The sequence below is a fragment of the Neolamprologus multifasciatus genome, chromosome 13 (assembly GCF_963576455.1).
Source record: "Neolamprologus multifasciatus chromosome 13, fNeoMul1.2, whole genome shotgun sequence".
NCBI classification, from domain to species: Eukaryota; Metazoa; Chordata; class Actinopteri; order Cichliformes; family Cichlidae; genus Neolamprologus; species Neolamprologus multifasciatus.
In genome coordinates this window covers 26885636-26912980 of record NC_140451.1, presented here as the reverse complement: position 1 = coordinate 26912980, position 27345 = coordinate 26885636, and the positions used below count along the sequence as shown (strand labels likewise).

The 27345-nt window shown below is 38.6% G+C and overlaps 4 protein-coding genes across 5 annotated transcripts in view; 2 read left to right on the top strand and 2 right to left on the bottom strand.

Annotated features, from left to right (window-relative positions):
- The first annotated feature begins 145 nt into the window (after positions 1-145).
- On the top strand, positions 146-12867 carry LOC146505696 (uncharacterized). Its single transcript, XM_085183276.1, has 20 exons — positions 146-505; positions 584-791; positions 1036-1202; positions 1522-1652; positions 1835-2001; positions 3269-3354; positions 3703-3783; positions 4120-4234; positions 5931-6106; positions 6461-6682; positions 7142-7344; positions 7887-8009; positions 8269-8406; positions 8618-8867; positions 8999-9200; positions 10205-10439; positions 10683-10807; positions 11152-11303; positions 11859-12081; positions 12675-12867. The coding sequence occupies exons 1-20, from the start codon at positions 347-349 to the stop codon at positions 12812-12814; spliced, it is 3303 nt and encodes a 1100-aa protein (XP_085039402.1). The 5' UTR covers positions 146-346; the 3' UTR covers positions 12815-12867.
- Positions 12868-13073: 206 nt separating this feature from the next.
- On the bottom strand, positions 13074-19658 carry dnaaf10 (dynein axonemal assembly factor 10). Its single transcript, XM_085183269.1, has 8 exons — positions 19379-19658; positions 18186-18286; positions 17804-17934; positions 17585-17686; positions 16633-16748; positions 16016-16150; positions 13986-14083; positions 13074-13891 (listed from the first exon to the last, which is right to left on the bottom strand). The coding sequence occupies exons 1-8, from the start codon at positions 19562-19564 to the stop codon at positions 13684-13686; spliced, it is 1077 nt and encodes a 358-aa protein (XP_085039395.1). The 5' UTR covers positions 19565-19658; the 3' UTR covers positions 13074-13683.
- A 171-nt stretch (positions 19659-19829) lies between these two features.
- On the top strand, positions 19830-23512 carry pno1 (partner of NOB1 homolog). The gene is made up of 7 exons (XM_085183270.1): positions 19830-20136; positions 20896-21042; positions 21154-21237; positions 21564-21624; positions 21764-21881; positions 22591-22661; positions 23252-23512. Exons 1-7 carry the CDS (start codon positions 19939-19941, stop codon positions 23317-23319), a joined length of 747 nt encoding a protein of 248 aa, XP_085039396.1. The 5' UTR covers positions 19830-19938; the 3' UTR covers positions 23320-23512.
- A 153-nt stretch (positions 23513-23665) lies between these two features.
- LOC146505693 (calcineurin subunit B type 1) overlaps positions 23666-27345 on the bottom strand; it is a 29840-nt gene continuing 26160 nt past the window's right edge. For both annotated transcript variants that reach the window (XM_085183272.1, XM_085183271.1), the window contains one exon: positions 23666-26063. In XM_085183272.1, coding sequence (XP_085039398.1) covers positions 26016-26063 — 48 coding nt within the window. In that variant the 3' untranslated portion in view covers positions 23666-26015. The remainder of the gene's footprint in view (positions 26064-27345) is intronic.

The following is a 27345-nucleotide window of genomic DNA, read 5'->3' as shown; positions in this document are numbered from 1 at the left end:
AATATCTGCTTTTGTATAACCGTGTGTATTCTCTAAATCGACGCTATATTCCTTATTATTGACTTTTGACACATTTTTTTAAGCAAGGGTCTAAACGAAAAACTTCTTTAATTATCGGCTGTTGTTTTCATTCCTATTAAACGCCCAAATGTATTTAAAATACTCATATGTAGTAGTAACTTAATATCTAAATACAGCAGAAGTGTTCATGTTACTGTGGTAACGTGGGGCGTCAGTGTGGTAAATAAAACTGAGCGCGCTGGGATGGGACCGCAGTTTAAGTGCTGTGTTTAGGGTCTGTTGTAGCTCAACCCAAGCAAGCTATAAAGAAGACGCCCGAGTCATCATGGACAACTGTGATTTAGAGAAGCTCTGTGTTTCTGCTGGGAAGCTCCGTCCATCGTTCACACCTGAAGTCACAGACTACAAAGTGACTGTGGAGAGCAGCGTCAACAAAGTGACACTGGACGTAATGACAAGCGACTGTGGGGCTTCATATAGTATTGTGAGCACGCTTTATGCCTTCTATTTCTCAATTCAAGTCTCTTTCGCATCTAATTTAGCCTTGTGATTTCTATTTCAGCTCTATGGTGAAAGGTCTAACACGATTACACTGAAAGATGGGTTGAACAGAGCAGGAATCGAGGTGGTAGCTGAGGATGGCACCATCAAGAAATACAGTGTGGAAATCACCAAACTGTCAGCAAAGATCGCAGAGCTCAGTAACCTGGCTTTGGAAGGAGATAGTTCACTTCACCCCGCGTTTTGCACCAAAGTTTTTGAATACAATAGTGAGTACAGCCTATCTGTGTTAAACAAGAAGTTGTATATGAAATGTATAATTCTTTGTTTTGTTTTCTATTTCAATTGATACACAAAAGCAGCCGCAGCTGTACACATGTATGTAAATGTATGTATAAATATGCTACTTTGTAAGTGAATATTATTTAAAAATGCAGAGACATAAAAGGTTTGCAGTATTTCTCAGTTTACAAAATAAATTGTTATGTGCTTTGCTGGGGGTTTTGCCTCCAGGTACTGTTCCCTTTTGTTGTAATTCAGTGACACTCCTTCCTGAGGTGCCTGACAGAGGCATTAAAGTTACAGTAAATGGGGTGAGCAGCTCGGAACCAGTCCCTCTGAATTTTGGAGACACAGTGGTGGAGATTTCAGTCTGTTCACCAGATGGCAGTGTTTCACAGGTATAATAAGACATGGATCGTGGTCAAACTTTATATATGCATCCTAGCTTTGAAATGCTTTGAAACTCATCATTATCCACCTGATAACATATAGTTTTCTTAATTTTTAAACTTCATATGCTTTTAGCATAGCTTTTGCTTCTGTGTAATGAAACCTATTAGGAATTTGAGTCTTTTTAAAGGTCTCGGTTGGAGCCCTAATAACTCCTGCACATGAGTGGATCCATCTGCTTTGTACCCATATATTTATCTGTGGTAACCTTTTGTGAGTAAGGGAGTAGTTAGCTTTATATACCTAATGACCTTCTCACCTTTTCAGGTGTACAAGGTGTTGGTGACTCGAGAGCTGCTTCCTGTGCCTGTGACTTTCCCTGATGTGAAGCAGCAGCTGGAGTATGAATGCCCAGTATCCCTAAGTGCTTTCTACAGGCCTTTGTCTATCAATCACAGGTAAGTCTTGAAACAACTAAGACATATTGCAAAACATATTCGCCAATAGTCACATCCATTACTTATCCTTTGGTTCATGCTGAATATTAATTCGCAAATGAATGATGTTTCCTTTATATAAAAAAATACTATAATATATAGCAAATCACCTTTCACACATTTGTTATTTTGCTAAATTGTAGTGACCCAAAGAGCATCTTCTCAAGGCCTTATATTGAGATGCTTGCCCGAAGGTCAAAAGTTGACCCACTTAGCGACTGTCCTCTCGGAGACGGCTGGAAGGTTGTTGAACTGGACCTTGACAAGAAGATGTCAGCTGCCTTGGTCAAGTGTTTTTTTTTTCACAGAGGTGAAGCATTTCAAACATATTAGTTTAAAGCTACTGGGAAGAGTGGATGTTCTTATTCTGGATGTTCAGATAGGAGGAGGTTCTGTTGTTCTTAAAGAGAGCTAGTAGATTCCTGAACCTCTAGGACAATGAATGTCACATCAATGAATAACAAATGAAGCCACTGTTCTAATATGGATTCTTTGAGTTACTTGATTATTTCCACACCTATAGAAAATGCTTACAGCTACATTGTTGACAGGTATCTTACCTCTTAGCAGAAGTGATTACACAAGCTATACTATCATGTAACATGATGTAGTACTGTAGACAACGATCATGTTACTCTAATGACAGGGGGTATTATTACTTAACTAAAACCTTGTGCCACTAACTGTCATGGGACAAAGGCTGGATTTTATATCAGGGCTTTATGTTCAGAAGATCTGGCTTGCTTACTCAGATGTGTATTTCTAAATAATCAAGGCTTCTCTTAAATTGTTTCATTTAGGTAAAAGTACAAATAAAGTAAAATTGTATTTATATAGCATCTTCCAAGATAAATATCACAAAGTAAATCACAACAAAAATGCTTAAACATTAAAACAAAAAGTTACCCAAAGCAAGTTTCAAAAAGATGAGTTTTTAGCTTATTTATTATCTTGGGTACAAATCTGTCAGGGGCACATTAAGAACTTGTTTTCTCTTCATTAAGTTAGAGATAATTGTCAGCCATCCAACCTTTCATAGTCTAAGCACCTCTGCAAAATCTCTTGCTTAGAAACACCTTGGGGCTTAAAAGACATACATAACTGATCATCTGTCATTCTCATAGCAGTGAAGGAAAATGTCCTTAAATTGCAAATGGCAGTTTCAACATTTCAACCTTAATATGCTTTATAAACACCCCTTAACAGAACTTTGAAGCAAACTGTGGTGAAGAGAAGTAGAAGAAAACATGTGTTTAGAAGCAGCCACAGAAAAAGATTGATTAGAAAGATACGACCATAACAAAAAGACCCTGAAACACCCGCCCAGTATCTCAGCCTATCTCAAGCCTTTTGCACCCAAAGGGACAGATGGACTGAAAGACATTTTTGAAATTAGATGCAGGTAAAATATCGAGAGTGCAGGAGCATGCTTTCATCGAGTCAACTAATTGCTAGTTTGGACACATTGCCTTGGGGGAGGTTGCATGGGGAGCAATTCTACAGATTTGTTAAATAACCTGACAGCTAAATCCATCCCGGTCCACCTCTAATGAGCTTTTTTCCCCTTTTAAACAAAGGGTGTGACACTACGATGAAACTGTCTGAGCTTGGGTCACACATTCTGGACTGTTTACATAAACCCACTGGGGACCTAGATGCACAGGTCAGTGTAAAAGATTAAGCAGTAACCTCCATTGCCAGAATCGCTGACTTTGACACTATTTATCCTTTATTTACAAGACAATGCTCCATTTAACTGTGAGTAAACGCAAGTTTGAATTCCACAGTAAAATTAATGACCACGTTTATGGTGAATGAGTCAATAAAATAGTAGTTTTTATTAACCATGTATAATTTTTACATTTCAATAATTGGTAGAATGACAAACCCAGTTCTGTATATTCAGCACAGCCATCTTGTCAGTCCAGTGCGAAGCTTTATCAATGGAACCTGGTAAAGACACTTTATAAAATCTTTATTTGTGATATAATCAGGATACTATTTCTTTTAGGATGTAACAGAGACAGATTGGTATAAGAAGCACTTTGAATCAGCCAAATGTCTGGAGACAGAGACCAAACACACCTGTGAGGTAATAAGCTGTACTGTAAATATTCTGACTGATGTTGATGATACACAGCAAACCTAAAAACCTAAAATTACTTATTGCCATAGTTCTATCTTGTGGTGAATGTGGGTAATCGAGGACCTTTATAGTTTACCCACTTAATCAAATGAAAATCAAAAAATATTTTAACATTTCCCTGATTACGTTATAATATGATACAAGTATGATATAAAAAAAAGGCTGTAGATGATTTACCTTTATCATATTCTTCAGTGCTAAGTATAAGTTATAATATAGCTCATATCACTACTCCTACTGTATCTGTTTAAGCTTTCCTGCTTGGTCTATTTTCTACTACAGCTTCGTAACTGGGAGAAAAGACTACAAATGACAGCAGCAGAAGACAGTGTTGACAAGTTGTGTGCTTTGGCCCAGGAGCACCTGAAACTCTACAGGCAACATCTGCCAAAGCCAGGCATGTAGCACTTTCACGCCTACATTTTAACACTTTGTGAATTATTATGCTGCATTGTAAGATGGTGATCCAAAACAAAACGTGGGTCAGACAAGAGTGTAAAGCTATTATAATACAAACTAGAAAGTCAGAAAAAAACAAAAAACGAATGCATTTTTTCACCTGTTACTTTTTATAAAATGCTGACTAGTCTGTCCAAATTACCATCTGCCCTAATGCCGAATGTCTGTTGCCTTTATTTTTAAACAGGCTATTTACTGATTATTTAAAAATACTCTGGAGCAAAGAGACTTTTTCCTTGCCTTACCTTGGCAACACAGCTCAGCTCAAAGCTAATAAAAAATACATGAAAACAGGCTGCTAAGTGGCTACTTCTGAAGCGTTCTCTTTTATTTGACATGCCAGACACTCACACTCAAGTTTGTGCTCATGTTTTCTCAGCTACCTTTGCCTTGCTAATTCTTTTGTGACTGAAAAGTATCAAAATGAGAATGAGTGTCATGAGGGTTGTTCATTTTTCATGTGGCCTGGTGAAACGTTTTCATTTTTAAGACACTGTTTATTGCACATTAACATTAGCTCAATGCTTCTGTCAGACTCAAAAATTTCATCACCTAAAATGACTTTTCTGCTATGTAGCATATATCAGTTATAAAACAGCAAATGCTGAATGGGTAGGCTTGTTGGATTATGTAATGTACCAGGGAATATAACAAATTAAAAGCTTGACATCAGTGCACTTGGACAGAAAAAGGAGCACTTGCCAAGGGAAGATACTCTCTTTCAATATTTCATGCAAAAAGGCGCATCCAGTACTCGGTAAAGAGAAGGCAGCTAGATGGGAGAGTCTGTTTAGTTTTCATTATGCATTGTGCTGTGAAGTATTCATGCTTGGATGAAACTGTCCTTTAATAAGCTGTTCAAAATGAGCTCACTTCACAAAGCACACAATACCTTATCCAAGTTTTTTTATTTTTCTGATTCTCAATACAGTTTGAATGGAAATGTATTAAATTGGAGAGTCAAAATTGCTGTAATAAGATTTACTTCCATATTAATTTTATTACTGCTACTACTAAGTACTACTAAGTGACATGATACGTGCTGAATTCTTTATAATTCCTGGAACAAAACACGATCATCAGGTTTACACTGCTGTTGGTTGCTGACAGTGTTTTGAGCATGCCACCAAATACAATCCAAAGAATTACAAAAATAGTTAAATTCAAGTAAGCTGATTATAAAGGGCTTAATTACTTAATAAAATTCGAAACTAAAGCCAATATTCATGACGCATGCTGTGTACTGATTAAATCAGTTTCTCTGAATACTTCAAGCTATGTTTATCTGTGTAAGATCAATAAAATTGCTAGTGGTAACAACAGCCAACAACATTTTATTCTTCTCACATTAATAAACACATTTAGACAGTGTTCTTAAGCTCAACCAAATACTTAAACTAGACACATTTATGGTAAAATTGTAGATAGGAAGTCTGTTGTAAGTTTGGTTTGATCTTACATTTGAACTGAAGGGGGTTTTAAATGGGTCTTTAAAACTCTTAAATGTAATGTCATCCTGCGGCGATGAGAAATGTTGTTTGCCAGTACTATATAATCTATATAGATGCAAATTCTCTGGTCTCTCTGTCAGATGTGTACCTCAAAACAGTGTTTTATTTTTCCCATTTCCACAGGAGACCTATTGCACCATGAAGATGGCCAGTCTCCTCTGCATAGCCTTGAGCAGGCTGCTGTCCACTATGCATCAGCTATCAGACTTAACTCCAGAGATGCCAGGCTTCACTTCCAGCTGGGTCTCATGCTGGAGGAGCACCATTACGCTACAGAGATGTACGGCCTACAGAGGAAGGTGTGGTACTATTATACACAAATAAAAGCTCTCTATGCAGCATATTAGTTGTATTAAAACAATGAAAAAAATTACTGAAGGTTATTTTAATCAGAATTGCATAGTAAATACATGCTAATTTTAAATTAAAATATATGGTCAATTACAGCTGAAATGTTAGTTAACAACATTGCTTTGATGTTGCAGTACACACTTTCATTATTCATAAGCATGTGGAAGTTTAGAGATTTATGAAATGTGACAAAGCTTTCAGAAAATATAAAAATAGTACTTTTTTGCCAGTTTATTGTAAATCAGTTGTCTTGTTGATTTTTGAGTTGAAAGCTAATGAACCTCGCATGTTTCAACTCACAGGCTGACAAAGAGAGAGATGAATTAAGTGATGCCAAATCAACAGCACACCAGGATGACATCTTGGCTGTGTGTAAACTGCACGGTTTCCTTGGAACACCCACAGTAGAGAACCAGCTGCAGGCTCTGGATAAAGAGTATCATCTGCTCAAAGAGCAGGGACAGTCCAGCAAAGCAGACTATGTTCAGACTCTCTACATCTGGCTTTCTAAGAAAACTGGCAAGGTAATTGTGTCATATGCTGTCAGTACCTCTGCTTCTATTGCTTGAGGAAACTGTTTTATCTGATAGTGATGAAAAGGATTAGTGAGGGGCCAGTACAGACAGGCTATCGCCCTCTTCCTAACATCAGTACAACTTCTCTTTGACTTATGAGGGATCTGTTAGAATGTAAAACCACCCTAACCCTTTTGTAAACAATATTCAGTTCAGCATCTCAGAATATTACTGTTAACATTTCCACAGGCTCTTCAAACACACTTAAGTCGTCACAGAGCTGAATTTTATTCAGCTGAAGATCTTGATGTTTTTCATTGCTAGTTATAGAAATCAATATCGTTCCAGATACTTCAGTTCTGCATTCACTACCATGGTAAATATAGATATTGTTCTGTATGGTTGTTTTGAGTCAAAGCATCTATGACTGTTACTTATCATCAATAAACTTGGACTTGGTGGTTGCAGGACATCAGTGCAACTATGCAGGATAAAGAGAGCTATATCCACCGAGCCCTTCTGAAGTACCTGGATGCCTGGTCTCTGTGCCCAGAAAGCTGGGAGTACAGCCTCCATGCAGGAAGGCTGCTGCTGCTGCAAGGGAGGGAAAGGGAAGCTCTGCTGCACTTTCACAATGGGCTGGCCCTACGGCCCCTACACCCTGCACTCAGGTCAGTTTGCAGGATTGTACGTACGGTAGTAGAAGAAGGAAAAATATTGTAATACTAATAGTAACTTGTAATAGTAACAAGAAACTAGATTAAAGAAGCTGATTAAATATCGCAGAGTTAGGAAGCTGTGCAGCTCTCACTGTGATGTCACTGTGACATAGATAGAAATAGATTAGATATCAGCCAGAAAATCAATGCTGAAAATCACAGAGGTCCACTGAAAAATGATACTAACAATTATTTAGTCTGCTGGTAACAGCTTAAAAGCAAGAGTTTGACAATCTGTTCCTCAGCTACTGAGTTTCTGGTAATCAAGAACAAAATACAGAGAGGTTAAAATATGCACTTCCTTTCTGTGGCTGTGTAAGAGCAGGTTTGAAAAAGCCCTTATTCTCCTTCTTAAATTCTCACTCCATGATAAGCCCTCTATCATATAACCTTTCTAAGATTAGACTGTTAAACAGGGTAAACTGGGTTTAGATTCTAAACATCTAAAAACTAGATCAGAGCTCTTCAGTGTGTGTTGCCTTTCTTTTTTCCAGATTCTTCGCAGGCCTGGGTCTGCTACTGCAGGAACAGAAAGCCTCTCAGGATGCAGAGAAGGAGGCTGCTCTGTTCTTACAACAGGGACTGGAGCACTTTATCAGCCAGCGCTGCAGCAAGAGGTGTGTGTGTGTGTGTGAGTGTGTGTGGTGGAGGTGGAGGTGGATATATTCAGTGAGAGAGGGAGAGTGTGAGGCCATGACAGCAACAATAATATACCAGCTTGTTCTGTTTAAGCCTGTCGAAAGGAGAGGTAACTGATTGAAAGAGACCGCTATCGTCTACAGAAGCACATTGATACACTTTAAGTTGTGTCATCTATAGAGTTATAATGGCTGCTTTGTGTTTGTACTGCCATATATTTTATGATTTTGTTTACAGCTGGGAGGAGCAGGATCTATCGGACCCTCTGTCCAGCCGCAACACACAGTTCCTACGAGGCCTTCTTACTCTGGGGCAACTGCAGCAAAGAAACACATTATGCACGAAGGCCATGAGTGCCGAACAGGTCTATCATATGTATGTAAAACTTTGGGAGTTTTTATTTTTTGCTGGTTTTATTATTCGGGGTTTGCAGTGGATATCGGCTCTAACGAGCTATCTCACTCATCTCAGCAGTGAATGTGCGATCCAAAGAAAAGTCCTGTCATTTAAGAGTACAAGCCAGTTTAGCTGTTTTAACCACTACATAAAAACACTGTCTTCTTGTCTCTGTGCTGGACTGCTTCAGTGTGGCAATGCTGAGTGCCCAGAGTGTGAGTCAGTGTGTACGTTGTGGTGAGGTGAGCAGGCAGCTGGAGTGGGTGCTGCTGGATGCTCACTTTGCCCTGCTGCAGAGGCTGACCCAGCAGAGTGAATGCCAGGCTAAGACTGGCATTGAGAGGCAGTCTCTGGTGGCAAAAAGATGCCAGGCCCTCACAGCTCTAATACATCACACCTCTATCACTCCCTGTCAGGAACTTCTTGACATGCAGGAAAGGGTATGAGTGTTGAGCTTTCTTTTTTTACGAGTACCTAATCCATAGAGTGACTGTTAATTTTCAAGAGTGCTTCGTGTGACATAATTCAGACTTTTTTTCTCTTCCGGTTTCTTTACTGCTGGTGCACGAAGACGTGCCACCTTGCAGTAGTAACCACACCGCGTGACAGCCATGCCGTTTGTCTCTTGGGTCTGGCACAGCTGGCTCAGTACGACAATAACCCAAATTCAGAAAGGTCAAAGGAAGCCATAAGTGATGCCTTTCTCAGCCTCCAGGCCAGCATTGAGCTGGAACTCAAGACTCAGATTGGAGAGCCACCTGAACAGCTGACCAGTGAGTCTCTGCACATTAACTAAAGTGAGCTTTTCCAGAGAAGATGGTTTTCCCAGCAGCTTGCAGTGGTGCACTTCTTTTCACTTGTGAGGTGAATAAAGCTGGTTTACCTGTAATGTGTAGAAAACTACATAAAAATAAAGCAGAATTGTAGGCCTGACCCCAGCCAGATGAACCAGCTTCCTCCACCTTACAAGTGGGAGGAAGGTCACCACCGTAGGCTGCTGGCAACACCATGGGTCCTTTTCATTATGCTAATGTGCCTCCTCACTTCCTTCACTTGCATTTCTTGCTCCCAGCAAGGATGTGAGAGAGATGAGAGGAAGCGATGCCAAGATGCAGGAATCAAAGCTGCCAAATGAAAAATCCTTGCCTCCATAGTGTCGGTCTCAAGTTATGTTAGTTACTTAAGAAGGTTCACAGCTGCATCACTGAATGATATGAATGTCCACAGAACTTCTAATATTATGATTTCTTGTCTTTTTTCTCATAAGATATGTTCATCGATTAATGTAACGTAATTTTAGTGGCATTATTGCAAGTGTTGATTTTAGTCATTTAGAATTCATTTTAAATATTTTAATTTATGGAAAGGTCAGTGTCATAAACCTGTTTCATAGAACCCCCAAAATGGTAATCATAGCCCCTCATGTCCTCCAGGTACATTCACGGAACTGGAAGATCTCCTGTGATGGTCTTTAGGAAACAATTTCCATGCTATGGGAGGAGAGGGGATGCAAGAAAGCATATGTTAGCATAATGAATGAAAAGGACCAGATATTCTCTAGCAAACATACTTCATTGACATCTCTGGTGGTCATGTAACTTTTATATTCCATGTCTTGTGCTTGTATTTCATGCAGGAATTATTACTTCCTATCAAACTGATGATTGTGTTTCAATGAATATTCTGTTATTTCTTCCAATAGGCTAGTGTTTTTAACACATTTTTAATGTAGCCTTTTTGGAATTTAACTTTTCCTCACTATTACCTATTTGCTCAGAACAAAAGTGGTGGCAGGAAAAGGTGGAGGTTAAAACTAAGGAAGCTGCCAAGCAGTCCATCACCCAACCAGCTGGTGTAAAGGAGCCTTGTGACATCAAATTGGCAAAAAGAGGAGTGCAGCAGGGCAGGGGAGGCTCTAGGTGTGTAGCAGTAGCTGTAACCAAAGCACCAGCTCCAGCTCCCATCAGGGGAGGGAAGGCTGTCGGGAATCCAGCCAAAACCCCTGCAGCCAGGTTTGTACTGAGTAAGGTGTTTGTAGATAGCATGAATGATTTCCTATGGATTTATAGCCTGTATAGCTTTGCCTTACTTCCTATGTATGAAGCAAAAACAGCCTTTTACCATTTAAGACTCTGGGTCTGCTATATGAAAAGACAAAACAACAACAAACAATCAAACTAACAAAAAAAACAGACTTTTCACTTGAATATTAAATAAGTTTTTAGAGAGCCTGTATTATGCTTTCTCTCCTGTAGGGGGAGTTCTGGAGCAGCTGCCAAGCCAGATAGGGTGAAACTTTCTGGTAATAACACTAAACCTCAGCTCCCGCTCAACAAGTCTAAACAGGACAGTTTCTCTGATACTTTGAGGACAGCTGAGGGTAAGGCATTACAGAGGCAAGTCTGGGAAACTGAAAATCCTTTCTTGGTGAGGTGTGAACAGGTTTTGCAAGCTACAATAAAAACAAAAACTACACAGAAAATCTAAATCTTGATGATAAAAGAGGGCTTATACATTTTTCTGTTTAAGAAGTTCAAATGTTATGCTGTTTAACTGAAGGTATAACATGCAAAACAGTGGTATTGATTACTTGAAATGCAGATGATTTGACATTACTTGTTTAGCACCACTGTCATAAATATACACATTTTCTTTACTTAAGGATTTTGGTTTCCAAGAACATTAAATGGGTACAATATGGGATTCAAAACAATCTCTGTTCAGTTGCTGTGACAGACAAAATCCATGAGTCCAGTCTGATGAACCGCAGATCTCATGCAGCAAGACTGGGTCTGGCTCGAGCTTACTCACGATCTCCAAACACCCAGGACCAAGCAAAACAGCTATACCAAGAGGTCATCGCAATGGCACCAGAGGTCACTTATCTTTTATATTTGCATTTTAAAGCGTTTCCCAAAGTTTCACAATAGCTTCCAGTCACATTAAGTAACATGTTCTTTCTCCCACCAACTCTGTGGAATAGCCACATGTTCTGCTGTTGGACTAGAAAATTAAACTATATATATTCAGATTTTAAAGTCTCATGCTCAAGACTTGAAAGCGGTTACCCTTTGTTCATAAATCTTTGCCTGAAAAAAAAGATCTCAATTATGTCTGAAGAAAATGTGCAGTATAATTCAAGACATTCAAAATACGAGGGAGAGATTCATATACAACTAATAAATGTCATTTTTTGATCATTTGATTCAAATTTAGCTGAGATTTCTGAGTAAATACTTTCATACATCTCATCTACAGTGAATATAGTCATTCAAGAACATTTAGGAAAAAGATTTACCATTATATGTCTTCGATATTTAGAAAACCTCTAAAAGTTGTTGTTTAAATATTTTTAAAGAGTCTCATGCTCTTGGTGTTTATCTGGTTTAATGCGGTGCAGATCAAATATGATTAATGAACTGACTGTTTAGATCCATGATGCCTACATCGAGCTTGTGCAGCTGCTGGAGCCATCCGACCCTCAGGCTGCTTTGGATGTATACTGCAAATTCCCTTTGAAGCCTGTGGCTGAGCAAAACTTCGAGGATGCCTTCATCACAGGAGAGATTGTGCGCATGCTGATGTCTGAGGAGCAGTACGACCACCCACAGCTTGGCCCCAGCCTCATAGCTTATGGCAAAGTCATGGGCCTAAGTGATTACTTTTTATTATTATTATTATAAATACTATAAACACATGGTATTAGCTTTGGAAAAAGTCAGACTTGAACAGTAAAAAGTTATTTACAGAAACCTTTAGAGTTTAAACAAAATGTCTAGTTAAATAACTTTTTAATGATTTTGAAAGGACACGGGGAGCATCTACCTATAAAGTGTGAGTGTTGCTTATTAAGATTGCCAGCTAGAGATACATTTTTAGGTGTAAAAAAATACTGGTTTACCATGATTTTCTTTATAGGCAGCTGGACTATATTTACCAAATGTGTTGTACTGAAATCATGCCGCCAGACCCATGTGACATGCCATGTCGTGTTATTTATAGAGATGTATCACATTCAGCTGGTGTGATTGACAGATAGATGGCATATTGCATGCTAAATAGTAATACATATATGGTGACTGCTGTCAAATAAACTGTCTGGCCACAGGGCGAGTCAGGATATAATGTAGTTATATAAAGATATTTAATATTTTGTCAGACACACCCAGACAATATGACATGCTACAATATTTTTGTCAGTGTGAGTGAACTAATTTTGATATGCAAATCTGTGGCTGTGTTTGCAGGTTGCATAGAGAATTACATTCACATTTTGGATGGAAAGTCTAAGACCAAGCTGCTAAAGACCATCTACGCGGGGATCCACAACAGACAAGAGGATGATGAGGATCTGCAGAACTTCTTCAAGTTCAAGTGCTGGATATGATGTTTTTGGTTGTTTGCCGTGTTGATGTAATAAATTCGGAATCTTGAGTTTAATTCTAGTCTCTTCTCCCTGGCTGCTGCATATGCCTTAAAAGAAATGGGACACACTAACACTTATAGTAGCATGCAAATCAAAGGGGTGATGTGCAACTGTGATTTGGGCCTTTGTGTATTCATAAACAAAACTACTTATCTTGACTACAATTACTACTGCAGTATGAAATAAGCCATTTGTATTTGGTTAAAGCAACTGAGAAATCTTTTTTTTTTAAAATTCAAATACAGATTTAATTAGGAAAAACACCTCTTAAAAATGTCATGTCAAAAGCCACAACTTAAACAACAGACAAAAGTGAACTACAACAATGTTCACTGACAGTGCAACAATGGAAAACGTTTCAGTTTCCTCCTACAAAAACAGAAATTGATGAGAGAAAATAAATCTTGATCCCACAGTAATTCCAAGCCAGAGGCTACAGTTATTTTTCCATCCACATAGAGACTTTACAGGAAATGTATAATTGCGTTACAGGGATATTTCTCTGCAGTAAAGGATAATATCATCTGCAGGGCTCAGCCAGATAATACACATTTTTTTAGGGATATCATTTAACAGAGGGAGAAAAAAATGGCCAAACTCAAGTTTCCCAGTTAATCTAAAATACTTTTTTAAAGGAGTATTGATTGAAATGGACACGAGCAGTCTCCAGGACTTGCAGTAGAAAATTGGTTTCTTCTACTAAAAGACTGCTCGTCATTAAGCCTGTGACTTATGCACAGGTGGTGCAGCACTGCAGATACTTGTTTGTTTTTTGTTTTTCCCATATTAGGCTGCACAGATCACAAAAAATCTTTTATGCAGTGCAGTTGTTAAACTATGTTGAGTTTAGTGACAATAAGTACACGGACAGACTGGTCAAAACCCGAACACACACACAGGCCCTGCTTGTCTGGGCTCCAGTCCAGGCTGGCAATTGGCTGAGTAGACAGAGTGACATTCTGTAAGAGGTTGACAGATCCAGCTACACCTACGTCAACACCATCAGAGTCTTTCTTGCATCTCTGAGCAGGATACTCACTGGAAATGACATCAAAACACAAAAAATTATGGTTAGTTTACAGTTCACAGGAAAGAACATGGTGTCTGTTGACTGACTTGACTGGTTACTTACTATTTCCATAGATGTAGGTTGCCGGCTCCTCCTGTGGTCATAAAGATGTCTCTGTTCTGAGGCAAATGTCTCACCTGCCAAATGGTTGACTTATGAGCCTAAAACAGAAGAGTCATGTTTAGTACATAAAGTGTACCGAAAGACTGTAAAGAAAACCTTTCAACCACTTTAGACTCATAACAGTCACAAAGTGTGACTTGTGCTGTTTTTAGAGATTCCTGTTTTGACTCTTCTTTGGTATAGACTTAAATTCAAAACACAAGTTAAATTTATATCATCAGTGGAATAGTCCGATCTCTGACATTGCATCTTTCCCTTGCTTCCATTGTCAAAAATGCTTCATTTTCCTTGCTTCAGCTGTACAAACTGAATTTTGCATATGCAAAGTATCTCCACAAAAAAATATTTTGCATTAAAACACACAAAATATCTAGACATAGGAAAGGACATTAAAAAGCGAAACAGAAAAACCTCGGAATCCACGTGAAAGAGGCTGCTCTGATGCTTTGAAAATGACTGAAATCTGATTTTGACTATAATAACCATCAATACCATGATATTAATGGCACCATCTCCAACAACAATAAGGCGGCCTACATGGATGAAGTCATGGTGCCAAGACAACCATCTCCAGCTGAACCTTGGCAAGACCAAGGAGCTGGTGGTGGACTTCAGAAGGAGTCAACACAGAGACTACAAGCCCATTATCATCAATGGAGCTCCAGTGGAGAGGGTGCAGTCCTTCAAGTATCTCGGTGTCCACATCTCCTCAGACCTGACATGGTCTGCCTACATTCAGCTCCAGACCAAGAAGGCTAAGCAGCGCCTGTACCACCTACAACAACTGAAGAAGTTTAGGGTCTCTCCAGAGATCCTCAGGATTTTCTATACAGGCACTGTGGAGAGCATCCTCACACAGAACATCACATCGTGGTTTGGGAACAGCTGTGTTAAGGACCAAAAAGCTCTTCAGAGAGTGATCTGTACAGCAGAACGCTGCTGCAGGATTGCTCTCCCCCCGCTTCAGGACACCTACACCAGGAGATGCCGGACTAGAGCAGCACAGATACAGAAGGACCCGTCCCATCCTGGCAACAAACTGTTCCAACTTCTGCAATCCGGTAGAAGGTTCCGCATCATGCGGGCAAGGACAGAGAGACTCCAGAGGAGCTTCTATCCCCAAGCCATTCGGGCCCTAAACCAACCCCCCCCCCTCCCTTACACACACACACCCTCTCACATCATCCATAAGTGACTGAGACAGGACTCTCTTCTAGACACTCTAAACCCACCGGCACAATGTACATTTCAAATTCCTTTAATTTTAAATATGTTCATTTTGTCTATTTTGTAAAATAGTCAGATTGTCTATTCTTATTTAATTCACTCAGTGTACAGAATTCACCTGCTTGCTGCATACATGCTACTACTGCACATTCACCTAATGTATATATTATATATAATGTTCCCCCTCCCCTGTTGCACAAGTCGAGGAGCGTGTCAGGTTACATTTCACTGTGTGTTATACTTGTATAACTATGCATGTGACGAATAAAGAACCTTGAACCTTGTAAAGTCCATCTTGTATTTCAGTCTGAAATTCTTGGTGGAACCTTATGACTCATGGTTGGAGACACTGGTGTTCCAACTGTTGATTGCTCAGAAAAACTGGACAAATATTTAGAAAGCCAGGCCCCTGGATTTCCTGGGCCTAGCTAACACTTGGAAAGCTGGCTGTGCACTAATCCTGGTTTAAGTTTAGTTTTTCCAGCGTTTTCCCAGAGAAAGCCACACATCTCTTCCCTAACATGCCCAGTCTCATTTTCTTTGGCCGGTTACACAAAGGTAGTTAGACAAACATGACCCCAAACACTTCCAGCTGTAAAAACGGTCAAATTGCCGTTTGCCCCCATTTCTTTCTATACCACACAAATGTAACAATAACAATAATAGTTCTAATAGCCTTTTGACATTTTCCCCATACATAGCAGCCAAACATCCATCTGAGTCACTCCGCCCAGGTTAATTACCTTTTCAGAAACAGAGGCGAAGCCTTTGGTAGGGTGCTGGGTCCTCATGTCAAAAACGTGGAATTTTCCCTCCAGTGAAGTGGCCACCAGCTTGTTCATGTTGATGTCTTTCCTGTCAAACTCCACACAACATACCTAGTCAAGAAAAAAAAATAATAGAAATGAGTCACTCCCTGGATATTTACCACATGGCAAAGCTCCATCACAAATGATTTTACCATGCAGTAGAATGTGTTGAACTTGGCATAATGACTTCTGGCAGGTTTATACACAAAAGGAACTGAATGAAAGAGACGGCAATGTAATAAAATCAGAGCAATTCTTTGTACTGCTTATGGCATGTGAGGAAGTATTCACCTCAAACTGCCCTGTTGTTTTATGTGCAGTGTAAATGATTTGGGGAGTCATTTTCAGCTCTGTCTCCACATTTCACACCATTTTTGTCTGCATTATAGTTCAAAATCTGTTATTTGTGCAAAGGAAATATTATGTGCCAAAAGAATTCAACCCTTAAAAAAGCATTAACTTTAACTATTTTGATTCATGTTTGGTTGAATGAGAAAAAAAGTAGAAAATGTATATATGCCACATACTGACAATTTTTTCTTTCACCTCACCCCATTTTTAATGTTCGTTTCCCACCGTAGAGACATATTCCGCAGATCGAAGAGTTTGATGTCACCATTGTCATATCCAGCACAAACACAGCGGTCCTGATCATTAAAGGCATGACCTGAAATGTAAATGTAAAGGATATTTTAAGCCTGGGAAAGATCACTGAAAACAAACACAAAGGCACAACATAGGTTTATGGCTGCATTTTCATAGGTGTTCATGCTCATGTGCTTTTTTTTTTCACTGTACCATCTGTTTGCACCTTTTGTGTTTGGAGGGCATGGATCAGGATGTTCTTAAAAAAGTATACATGAAAAACAGACAAAAACAAAAGTTGTGTTTGTCATGTCTTATCAGTTATGTGCAGTGCATTACAGCAGCTTTATTTATGGTGGCTGATAGGTTAGCATTGTTGCTTCACAGAGTGTCCTTTGTCTGACCCAGAACAGGGTGCTTCTCTCTGGAATTTGAATACTCTCTCCTGACATTGTACCTTTGACCAAGGGACTAGCTGGAATTTGGGCTGTGTTCTGCTGTTTAAAATTCAGAGATATAATCCCCTTTACTAGGTATAAAGAAATCCCTCAAATTGTACACAATAGAATATATGATAAATATTTTTTACTGCTTCTTAGTATTAATATAACCTATGACTGTATTAGTTCTTATCACTATCCCCAAAAAAATGCATTACAGTCCTGTCCCTGTGGATACAGATAAAGTGGAGAGCATGTTTTTAAACTTTACTTTTGGATGTTGGTACTTCGGTCCTCAAGAAAATAATGTTCTGTGAGGATCCTGTTAAGGGGCACAAGCTGTAACAGTGTCCTTTATACTACCACAACTATTGCAGGAGCCTAAACCTCTTCAGACTTCATGTTTTTTTCTGCACACCATGGAAGTAGGGGAAGCACCAGCACTATCAACTTAGGTTCTGAAGAATATTTTACAAACCAAAAGCAACAGTCCAGCAGTCCCTCTTGGTTTCTCCTTCCATTGGCTCCATGTTGGCTACAGGGGAATCCTTCTGTCTGGGATCCCACACCTTGACTGTACCTATTAAAATACAATCATGTAGGATCTAGTCTTATTTTCATGTACTTTACTTTCCCACTATCATTGCACTGAAAAGTAATTACAATCTAGTTTGTTTGTTTTTTTAAATGCTCTTACCATCTCTGCTTCCAGTGACGATCTCAGGCGCACCATCACCAATCCCCAGACCACCAACACCATCAATACTATTCACTATCTCTTTGTGGGCCTTTACAGCATATACGGGCACATCCGGGGTCTCTAGATTCCTATGAACCACAGGACATCAGTACTGAATAAGTCTAATGTCAACGTGACAGATTTTTAAAATAACATTTCCATTACACTTTTTTTGTTCCATTCCAATTATAACTGTCTTTGGGATTGAACCAGCTTTGAATATAAGATCTACAATTAACATAAGAAGTGTTTTTTGGTTAAAAATATAATTTAAACCTTGCTTTCCCTGTTTGATTCTTGCTATTACAGGCACAACACTTATAATTGGTGTATACAATACCATATATTGAGATTTCCATCAAAATCCCCTGTTGCTATGTGTCTTTGCTGAAGAGACGTGGCCCCAAATGTTCCACATTTTATAGCTTTAGGTTTCTCTACCTGAAACATATCACAGAGGTAAGAGGTTGTTTAGTTTCGTGAATGGGACAATTCAGCATATAATGGAAAAGCAGTGTGGAAGGAGTGCAGTGAAAATGTATTTTCATAATCCAAGTGAGCTTCAGGGCATAAACTGACAGTCAGGCATTCTCCTTTAGGATTGTCTGGTTGAACCTATTAATTCAAGTCGTCCAGGCCAAAAGCAGCAAAACAGCCCCAGACCATCACACCACCATGTTTGATTGTTTGGTATGATATTATCTTATGAAATGGTGTGTTAGTATTACGCCAGATGTAACATGATTCAAACCTCCCAGAAAGTTCAACTTTTGTCTCTTTTTCAGTTCACAGAATAATGGGGAACATCAATTTGTCGTTCTTGTTTTTTAGCTAACGTGAGATGGCCCTTTGTGTTCATTTTGGTCAGCAGTGGTTTTCACTACGGAACTCTCCCATAGATGCCATTTTTACCGATTCTATTTCTTATCATTGAATCATGAACACTGACCTTAACTAAGACGTTCTTGTCTTATACTAACATTTGCTTGATCATTTGAAACATGCGTGACAAATATGCAAGAACATAAGAAATTGGGAAGAGGGCAAATACTTTTTTACAGCACTGTATCATGTAGGCACTCTTGATTCAAGCTTTAGCAGCAAAATGACCTATACATAAAAACAAACAGGCAAGATAAGTATAAAAGAATCATGTTTATACACGTTTTGTTACGTTTACTCTCCTTTATCTGTATCTTGATGCCTGGCACACATGCCATGGTGCAAAACTACAACAGTAAGTTTTGTTTGTAGTACGATACACTGGTGACAGCGTAGCAATCTTTTACTCGTTGCAAGTGATGCTGTAGTATTTGCTTTTTAAGTATAATCTGGATAAAGTATGCCAACTATAGGATAATTTACAGTAGAACAATAATGAACGGGCTGCCTTCAAATTGTTGTCATGGAAACACCCTTGCCAGACTTTTCTAGAACTCTTCGACGGGCTAGCTAGCTCTGTACGCCGTTTGTATGAAATATCTGAGAGAAAAGAAAGGAACAAAGGCACAAAAGAGTAGAACGTTAATGTACCTCCTTTATGAGCTGAGCCTCGCCTTGGTGAACTTCATATATTTGAATCACTCCGGTTCCACTAGGAAAGTTTCCCAGACAGACAAACTTCGCGCTGCAGGGAATCCATTTACTGTCAAAAACCGTATAGTTCAAACTCTTCTGAATATGCGTAATAATCTGAGGCTTCGACAGCGGCGATGACATTTTTCTAAGAAACACTGATATCGGCGTGAAAAACTAGACAACTGACGCTCTCTTCCAAAACAAACTAGGTACAGCTGAGCGAGCGGCTGCCTTAACAGATGCCTGACAAAATGCGTATCTTTCAATAAAATATCTATGTACATTGGTACAAAAATTACATGCAAAAACATATAAACAGCCTGCATTCAATTCTAAAGACAACTAGAGACATCATAGATAGTTATAATAAAATAATTCTGTTACCTCTCAATCTACAGGCGTCGTTGATGTGGCTGTTTGGGTCCTTTTCGTCCCACGAGGACATGCTCACGCGTCTCCGTTCAGAGTCTGCTTAGGTTTCTACTCAAAGTCTGATTTTAAAAACTTTTTTCGAGATGGACACCGACAAAAACCCAGTCCCGGACTCTGTAGTACCCATTGAGAACAAAGATGACGCCGATTCTTTCACAAAGGTTAAGTCAAAAAAGTCTCAGAAGCGAAAACGTGAACAAGATGGAGCGAGCATGGACACAGAGGAGCCCGTGGCAAGCAAACGACCGCAATTTCCGCCCATTTCAGGAGACAAATTACGGGTAACTACACCACGTGTATATATAGACTCTGTGTATTCTCTCGGTTTTGTCAAATAAATACCAATAACTACATTTAATGTCATTTGTCATGTTTACAAAGTAGCTTCCCCGACCGAACCATTAACTATTATGCGCACGCGCGGTGTAGTCATGTGAATACACTAAATAAAGCTGGTGTTGTGGTAGTGTGGTTGCCCAAGTAAAATATTCAAATACACAACAAATACTGTGTTTAGGTCGTGACTGTTATTATAATACTTATGATTTCACTACGCAATACTCTGACTGTTTAAAGCACTGTCTACTAAAGCAAAAATACAGTTAGGAAAACAAAACGCATAAATTACTCGTGGTTAATATCGGTCCAATACTCCGAGGATTAATTAGAAACTTAAATTAAGAGTGCATATGAATGTTTCAGTAATTAAATGCACCGTCAGGCACAATAGAAACCCGGGGTTGCTGTTTATATGTACTCAGCAATCTCTCTTTCTCCTTCTGTTGTGGATTAGTGGTTTCTGTTATGATGACATGTTTTCACTGTTTCCTGATGATTTAAAGATCAGACAGTTAAGTGGAAAAAAAGAATCACCACATTAAACAATCGTAAACATGTTACATTAGTTGCAGCATTGCTTTGAGTTCGGGTTACAAAGCAAAGATGTTTTCTGATAAATCCTAACCAAATGTCCTAGAATAGTTTTGCTAACATTACACCTTATGATGAGAAATGTTCTTTGTGTTTGTTTGTTTTTTAAGGGATCAGATGAGACGCGCAAAATCCCAGTTCCAGCTCACAGATACACACCGCTGAAAGATAATTGGCTGAAGATTTTCACTCCCATTGTAGAGAACCTACAACTTCAAGTTAGATTCAACCTCAAAACAAGGAATGTTGAAATCAAGGTAGGTTTCTCCTGTTCATGTAGACTTCGGTGATTTGGTGAGCCTATTTATTACAATGCTTATATACAGTATTTCATCTCTGATATGACTAATATGCCTTCTTTCTTTCAGACATGTAAAGAAACACAGGACATCACCTCACTCCAAAAAGCAGCTGATTTTGTTAAAGCATTTGTTCTTGGATTTCAGGTTGAAGTAAGTACATGAGTTTTCTGCATATTTTAATTTTGCCTGACTGCTTTTGTACTGAATGTGTATTTGTCAAGCCAAAAGTCAAGTTTTGGGATAGTGGTAGAGACAATTGACTGACACTTACTTCAGCTCAGTGTAGTTAAATAATCTACTGTTAATACAATAAAAGTTTCCTCCATGTCAATAGCCTCCATAAAGTGACTTGTAGTTGTTTTTGCTTTGTCTAAATGTGCAAATTATCTTTAGAAGCTGTCACAGTATTTGATTGTTAATTTTGAGCCTTGCTGGATTGTCACTCGTGATGTAACATTCACACTCTCTCCCCTCAGGATGCTCTGGCTCTCATTAGATTAGATGAGCTCTTCCTTGAAAGCTTTGATGTCACAGACGGTGAGTTTCCACCTCCGTAGCACTTGTGGCTGCTGTTAGAGTTGTCATGATTTCTTCCCAGTTCTCTTTCCCTGCTGCACGAAGAATACAATGTTCAACCTCTCGAGATCCATTTAATTGTTCCCCCATGTTTTGGCAGTGAAACCTCTGAAGGGAGACCACTTATCCAGAGCTATTGGAAGAATAGCAGGGAAAGGAGGAAAAACCAAATTCACCATTGAAAATGTCACAAAGACTCGCATTGTGCTTGCAGACACGTGAGTAAATCCAGTATTTTGATATGCTACAGTAAAATTACTATTTAATTTTCCACATCATTTGCTTATTAATCCCTCATTAATTTTTTTTAGCCACCTTTTTGAAGTTGAGATCAAATCAAATCACTTTTATTGTCACATCACATGTGCAGGTACACTGATACAGTACATGCGAGTGAAATTCTTGTGTGCGAGCTTCACAAGCAGCAGAGTTGTGCAAAAATACAATAACATAAAACAAGCAAAATATAAGAATGGCTAAATCTGAGACTAATAGATATATGTACAATATATAATAGTATATGCAGATGGTTTCACTGCAGCATTAATCAAACATTTAGATTGTTTTTTTCTCTTGCATTGTTTTAGTCATGATAAGTATTGGAGTTCAATACAGATCTTGCAAAAAAACTCTGTAAAGAAGAGCTTTACTTCTTTGGGATTAAACTTAAAAAAATAAAATAAACTGGCCCGATTTGGTTTGTTAATAATGGTTTGTGCATAAACATACTATCATAATATATTACTTACTAACAGTTTTTCTCACACAAATGATATTTTCCTCTTCATGCAGAAGTTTGTGTGGGTACTCTAAAGACAATATAAACAACCTTTCGCATACATCCATACCTGCAGTATGTTTTCTAGTTATGTGCCTTGTATTCAGTGTTCATTGAAACTGCGAACACTCTGCTTTGTCTGTCTACAGAAAAGTTCACGTATTAGGATCTTTCCAGAATATTAAGATGGCCCGGACAGCGATATGCAACTTGATCTTAGGTAAGACGAGCATTGTTTTTATAGCACAGTATATCATGTGGTTGATGCTATTGAGGTGGTGCTTTATAGGATGAGCTGGGTGGATACTCTTACTCAAATACTGCTACTCCCTTAGAAGTACAAGTACTAATGGTGATATTTATTCACTTTGAGGTACTCATTTAAACATTGAAATTTAGATTATAAGACTCCCCTGTGAATTCTCATTTTATAGATTTCAATTTTGATCTGCTATATATTTAAATGCAGCAGTAAAAATGCCTAAATGAAAAGAGGCTAAGCAATCAAGCATTGGGATGAAACCATGGGATGTTTAAAAAGACCTGTTGTAACACTGTTTTCCGTAAGGAGTGCAAAAATCGAATTTCTTACTTTTTTTTATAAGCTGACAGTCAGCTTAAAGAAAACAACCAGTTTAACAAAGTCCTGAACTGACCTATTTAACTGCTGTGCAGCCTTTTCCAGTGTTGAGAGCATCAGTCACCTGACAGCAAATCCATCGAATCTAGCACTAACCATATTTGGAATTGAACTCTTTGTTTACACATTAGTGCTGAGAAGTGACCTTTAAATCCCTTTTGCCCCTACAGGAAGTCCACCTTCAAAGGTCTATGGCAACATCAGAGTGGTGGCTAGCAGGACTGCAGAGAGATTCTAAACCGGAACCCTGATTGGTTACATATGTATTTATCTTCCCCTATTGGCTGGTGGAATTCCTATGTGGGGTCTGTGTTGAGACCGTCACTGCCCTTTGGACTGATACCTCGGGTTCTTCTGTAATGATCTCGTGGTTTCTGAATCAGCTGGTGTCAAATATGATTAATAAAATTATGATACATGCATTAAGAGAATGCGGATATCTGAAAGTACGTGTTTGTGCAAATGTGTTTAAAAAAAAACTAAACGAAGCATGTGTGTACTCTTCTTTCCTGATGAATGACGATACAAGTCTAGTCAGTCACATCTTGGTCAGGTTTAAAATAAAAAAGGACAGTCAAATAGAATACTTTCAACATTTCAAAGTTTATTTAAATTTTATTTTTCATACAGTATCAAGTTTCCAACAGTCCCACAGCATAAGATGCAGCATGCAGAAAAAGGAAAAAAAAAGGTTCTCAAACTTAAATCTTCTCATATCCCCACACAAACTAAAAAGAACCCAAGTCCCTCAGAGAAAAGTAGCACTTACAAACTAAAGCGCGGTCTGAACTATACAGAGAACAGAGAGCCAGAACTGCATTTAACAAATACTTATATACAAAAGGAAAAAAAAAAACATCAAATTTTCCCCTTTAAGCTGAGTACAGTGTGTGGCAGTTTGAGACAGGATCAGATATGCAACTTTTACTGGAATCGAAGCATCTCGCTGACCCGGGTAAAATACAAAAAGTTACATGTAGTTCAGTTCAGTTGGATTACCTCTCATAATATGTGTACATTTACCAAAGTTTGGCAACATCCATATTGTATACCATTAAATTCTTAAATATATTAACATCACCATCCATGTGTAAACAAGAGGATTATTTCAAAAAATTGATCTACATGCACAACAAAAAATATACTTCCATGTCATGCAAGCACAGGGAGGCCCAAGCCGTGCAGAGCTTTGGGATAGGGGAAAAATAGAGCACTCCAGATGCACATCTCTTGACTGAAAACTGTTGTTCAAACCAGCAGTTGACCTCCAAAAGCAAAACAAAAAGCTATCCCAATGCTGTTTGCAGTAGGAAGCATTTTCCCTGGAAAATAAAAATCTGGCTGAAGTTATGTTTTTTCTCCCTGTTAGTAGGTCAGAGGGTGAGAAAATGAATTGATTGTGACAGAAAAAAAAAGTGGGAGAAGAAGCCAACTTTTGAAATGTACACGTTCAAAGAAAAAAAAAACAAAAAAACTACAATTTACAGTCTACCCATTGCACACTCGTTATGCCAACATGTTAAGATTTTAAGTGTTTGTGTTGCGCTGAAGAAAACTGACCCATCCTGTGCTGTACTGAGACGTATTCAGAAGGGCTCATTGTTAAGCAGAGGCAAAGCCATCTCCACTTACGGTTAAATAAGCTGAGCACACTTTGATTACCTAATATACACATACTGGTTAACAAAAAAACAAAAAAAAAACAAAAAAAACACGCTGCCTGCAGATAAGTCTCTTAAATTGCTATGTCCTTGCACAAATTGTAACCTCACCATTATTCACTCAATTCTAAGCCAAGTCCGTCCAGCCTCTGTTCCTAACATTAAAGTCTTGAAATACTAATGATTCCACCATCATTCATTAGTCAGTGTGAGTGCAGAGCTAATCTTTGCATTGGAGATTGTCTTAATTAAAGATGCACACTGCTCTATGCAAAATGCTTCACAAGAGAAACCATGTATCAGTTTGCAGCCACAAATTATTTTTCAAAAGACATTTTCTTGGCATTAATTTTTCTATCTATAATTTTATAACAGGAAACAACGATTATCTCCAACAATATAAACACATTCTTAAGTATAAATAAAACTACCACTCTTAATACAAAAAAAAGGAAAGGAAAAGAAAACTGGAGTTGCTTTCCTAGGAGTGACTGGAAGCTTTACCGGTCTGCAAAACTGCGTGCGTAAGCTAAAATGGAGAACAAAAAAAAAAAAAAAAAAAATTTGATTTGCTTCTAATATGACTCGTAGTTGAGCAGTTGGAAGCGTCACGAGCCCATTTGTCTGGCATGAATGACTGCTGTGATGATGGGTAATAACTTGGACTGGTTTTCTGGATATGTTCTGGTTGGCACTTCATACCCTACACTTTCTAGTTGTGCTGCAAGTCAAGTGTTAATACACTACACACTTCCCCTCACGAGACAACCATAGATATACTTGTATTTTTTTCTTCTTTATAAAAAACAAGAACAAAAAATAAATATCAAAAATAACAATTAACAAAAAGAAAAAAAGAAAATGAAAGGATGAAATATGAACAAGCCAACCAGCCTCTTCACCGCATCCCCTTCCCCCCCCCTTCCTCCCCCCCTCATCCAAAACCGGAGATGCTCTTGCGAATGACAAATAGATGTCCTTCAGTCTCTTAAAGTGCTACGACCGGGTTATTGAGAGGATTTACAGTTCAATAACACTTCAAAGTTGGCTTCACAAGGCCTGTGTTTTGTTTTGTTTTTTCTCAAAAAGAAAAAGTGGCTTCACAGAGAGAGAGAAAGAGAGAGAAAAGAAAGAAAAAAAGAGAGAAAGAGAGCGAATACTTCCATTGATTTACACAGAGAGCGTTTTGCCGGACGTCTTGAGCAGATCTTCAGAGATGGTGGAGAAAGCGAGAGTCGAGGACAAAGGGGGGGATTCAGCAAGCGGAGAGCGCTCACACATCCACCACCATCTTTTTGTGTATATCGAGGCCACCAACCACCTGGATGAAAGTGCGAAAGGAAGGAATAGAGAAGAAAATCTTTAATAGAGTGCTTTTAGCGCTGTGGAGGTAAGCATTAAAGTTCACATAGTTTAGTTTTCTTTATAAGGTGCCAATTCACAACAACAGCACCCGAGCTTTATATTTATATGCAAAATTTATGAATACATTTTGATATGTGCTACGTTCAACAGTAAAGAGCCAAAAGTATTAGAGAAGAAGCTAACAATCAATCATCTCTGATGAACAACATGTGGCAAGAGTGGAAAGGAAGAACTCCCTTTTGCCAGGAAGAGACCTGCAACAGAATCCGTCTCAGGTTGAGGCGCCCATGCCCAACCAAGACGGCGCCTTAAAAACATTTTGACCTGCACAATAGAAGAACACCGATGTTTGGTACTGCTATTTTTAAAAAAGTTGTCATCTTTTTATCACTGCCATTAAAAGGTAACCTGTTACGACCTTATATACTGAGAAAACAACTCAGTGTATTTTTAACTGACTAAAAATAAACAACACACATGTTGGTTCAGAGGGTAAACAGATTACTGTACATTTACCTGTGAATACACGGCCTTCACCTCATTGTAAAGTGATTTCATATTGGTAGCGTTTCATTCACCACATAACCATCAACAAGCACGTCAGTTTCACTATGAGTGACCGCATCAACTACAAGTTCTCGCTGTAACACTGCTGCGGAAATGCCGAAATATAACAACGGGATCAACAGCATCCTGAGAAAATCTACTAAATTTATTCTCTTATTTTTACACACTTTCTCTTCTGTTGTTACTTTTACACAACAGTGTTGCTAATACTACAAAGCAAGAATAAAATCATGTCACGGAGCCTTTTCCTTGAACCTTGAAGTGTTTGAGCTGCACTGCTTCAGTAAAAAAAAAAACAAAAAAAAAACTGATCTAATACTCTCCTGCACCACTCTGAAAATACACTAGCACGAGGACAGAGCCATTTTAGTTCATGGCTCCAGAGATATAGCTGTCAAATGTGGGGCTCATGTCTGTCAGTTGGAAGTGGAGTCTTTCATTTTAGAATACGTCTCAGAGCAAAGCCATTTCCACTGGGGTCCGACAACAGACGAGTCGGTGTATCACACTTTTCAACAAGATGACACTAATTGTATTGCGAGAACTTCATTTGCATCTGTGATCTTAAATTAGATAATTACAGCCACATACGTTCTAGTTCGTTTATGCATATCAGTACGACAGCAATGAGAATATTGATCTGGGTCAGTGCTTTTACAAACCAAATAACG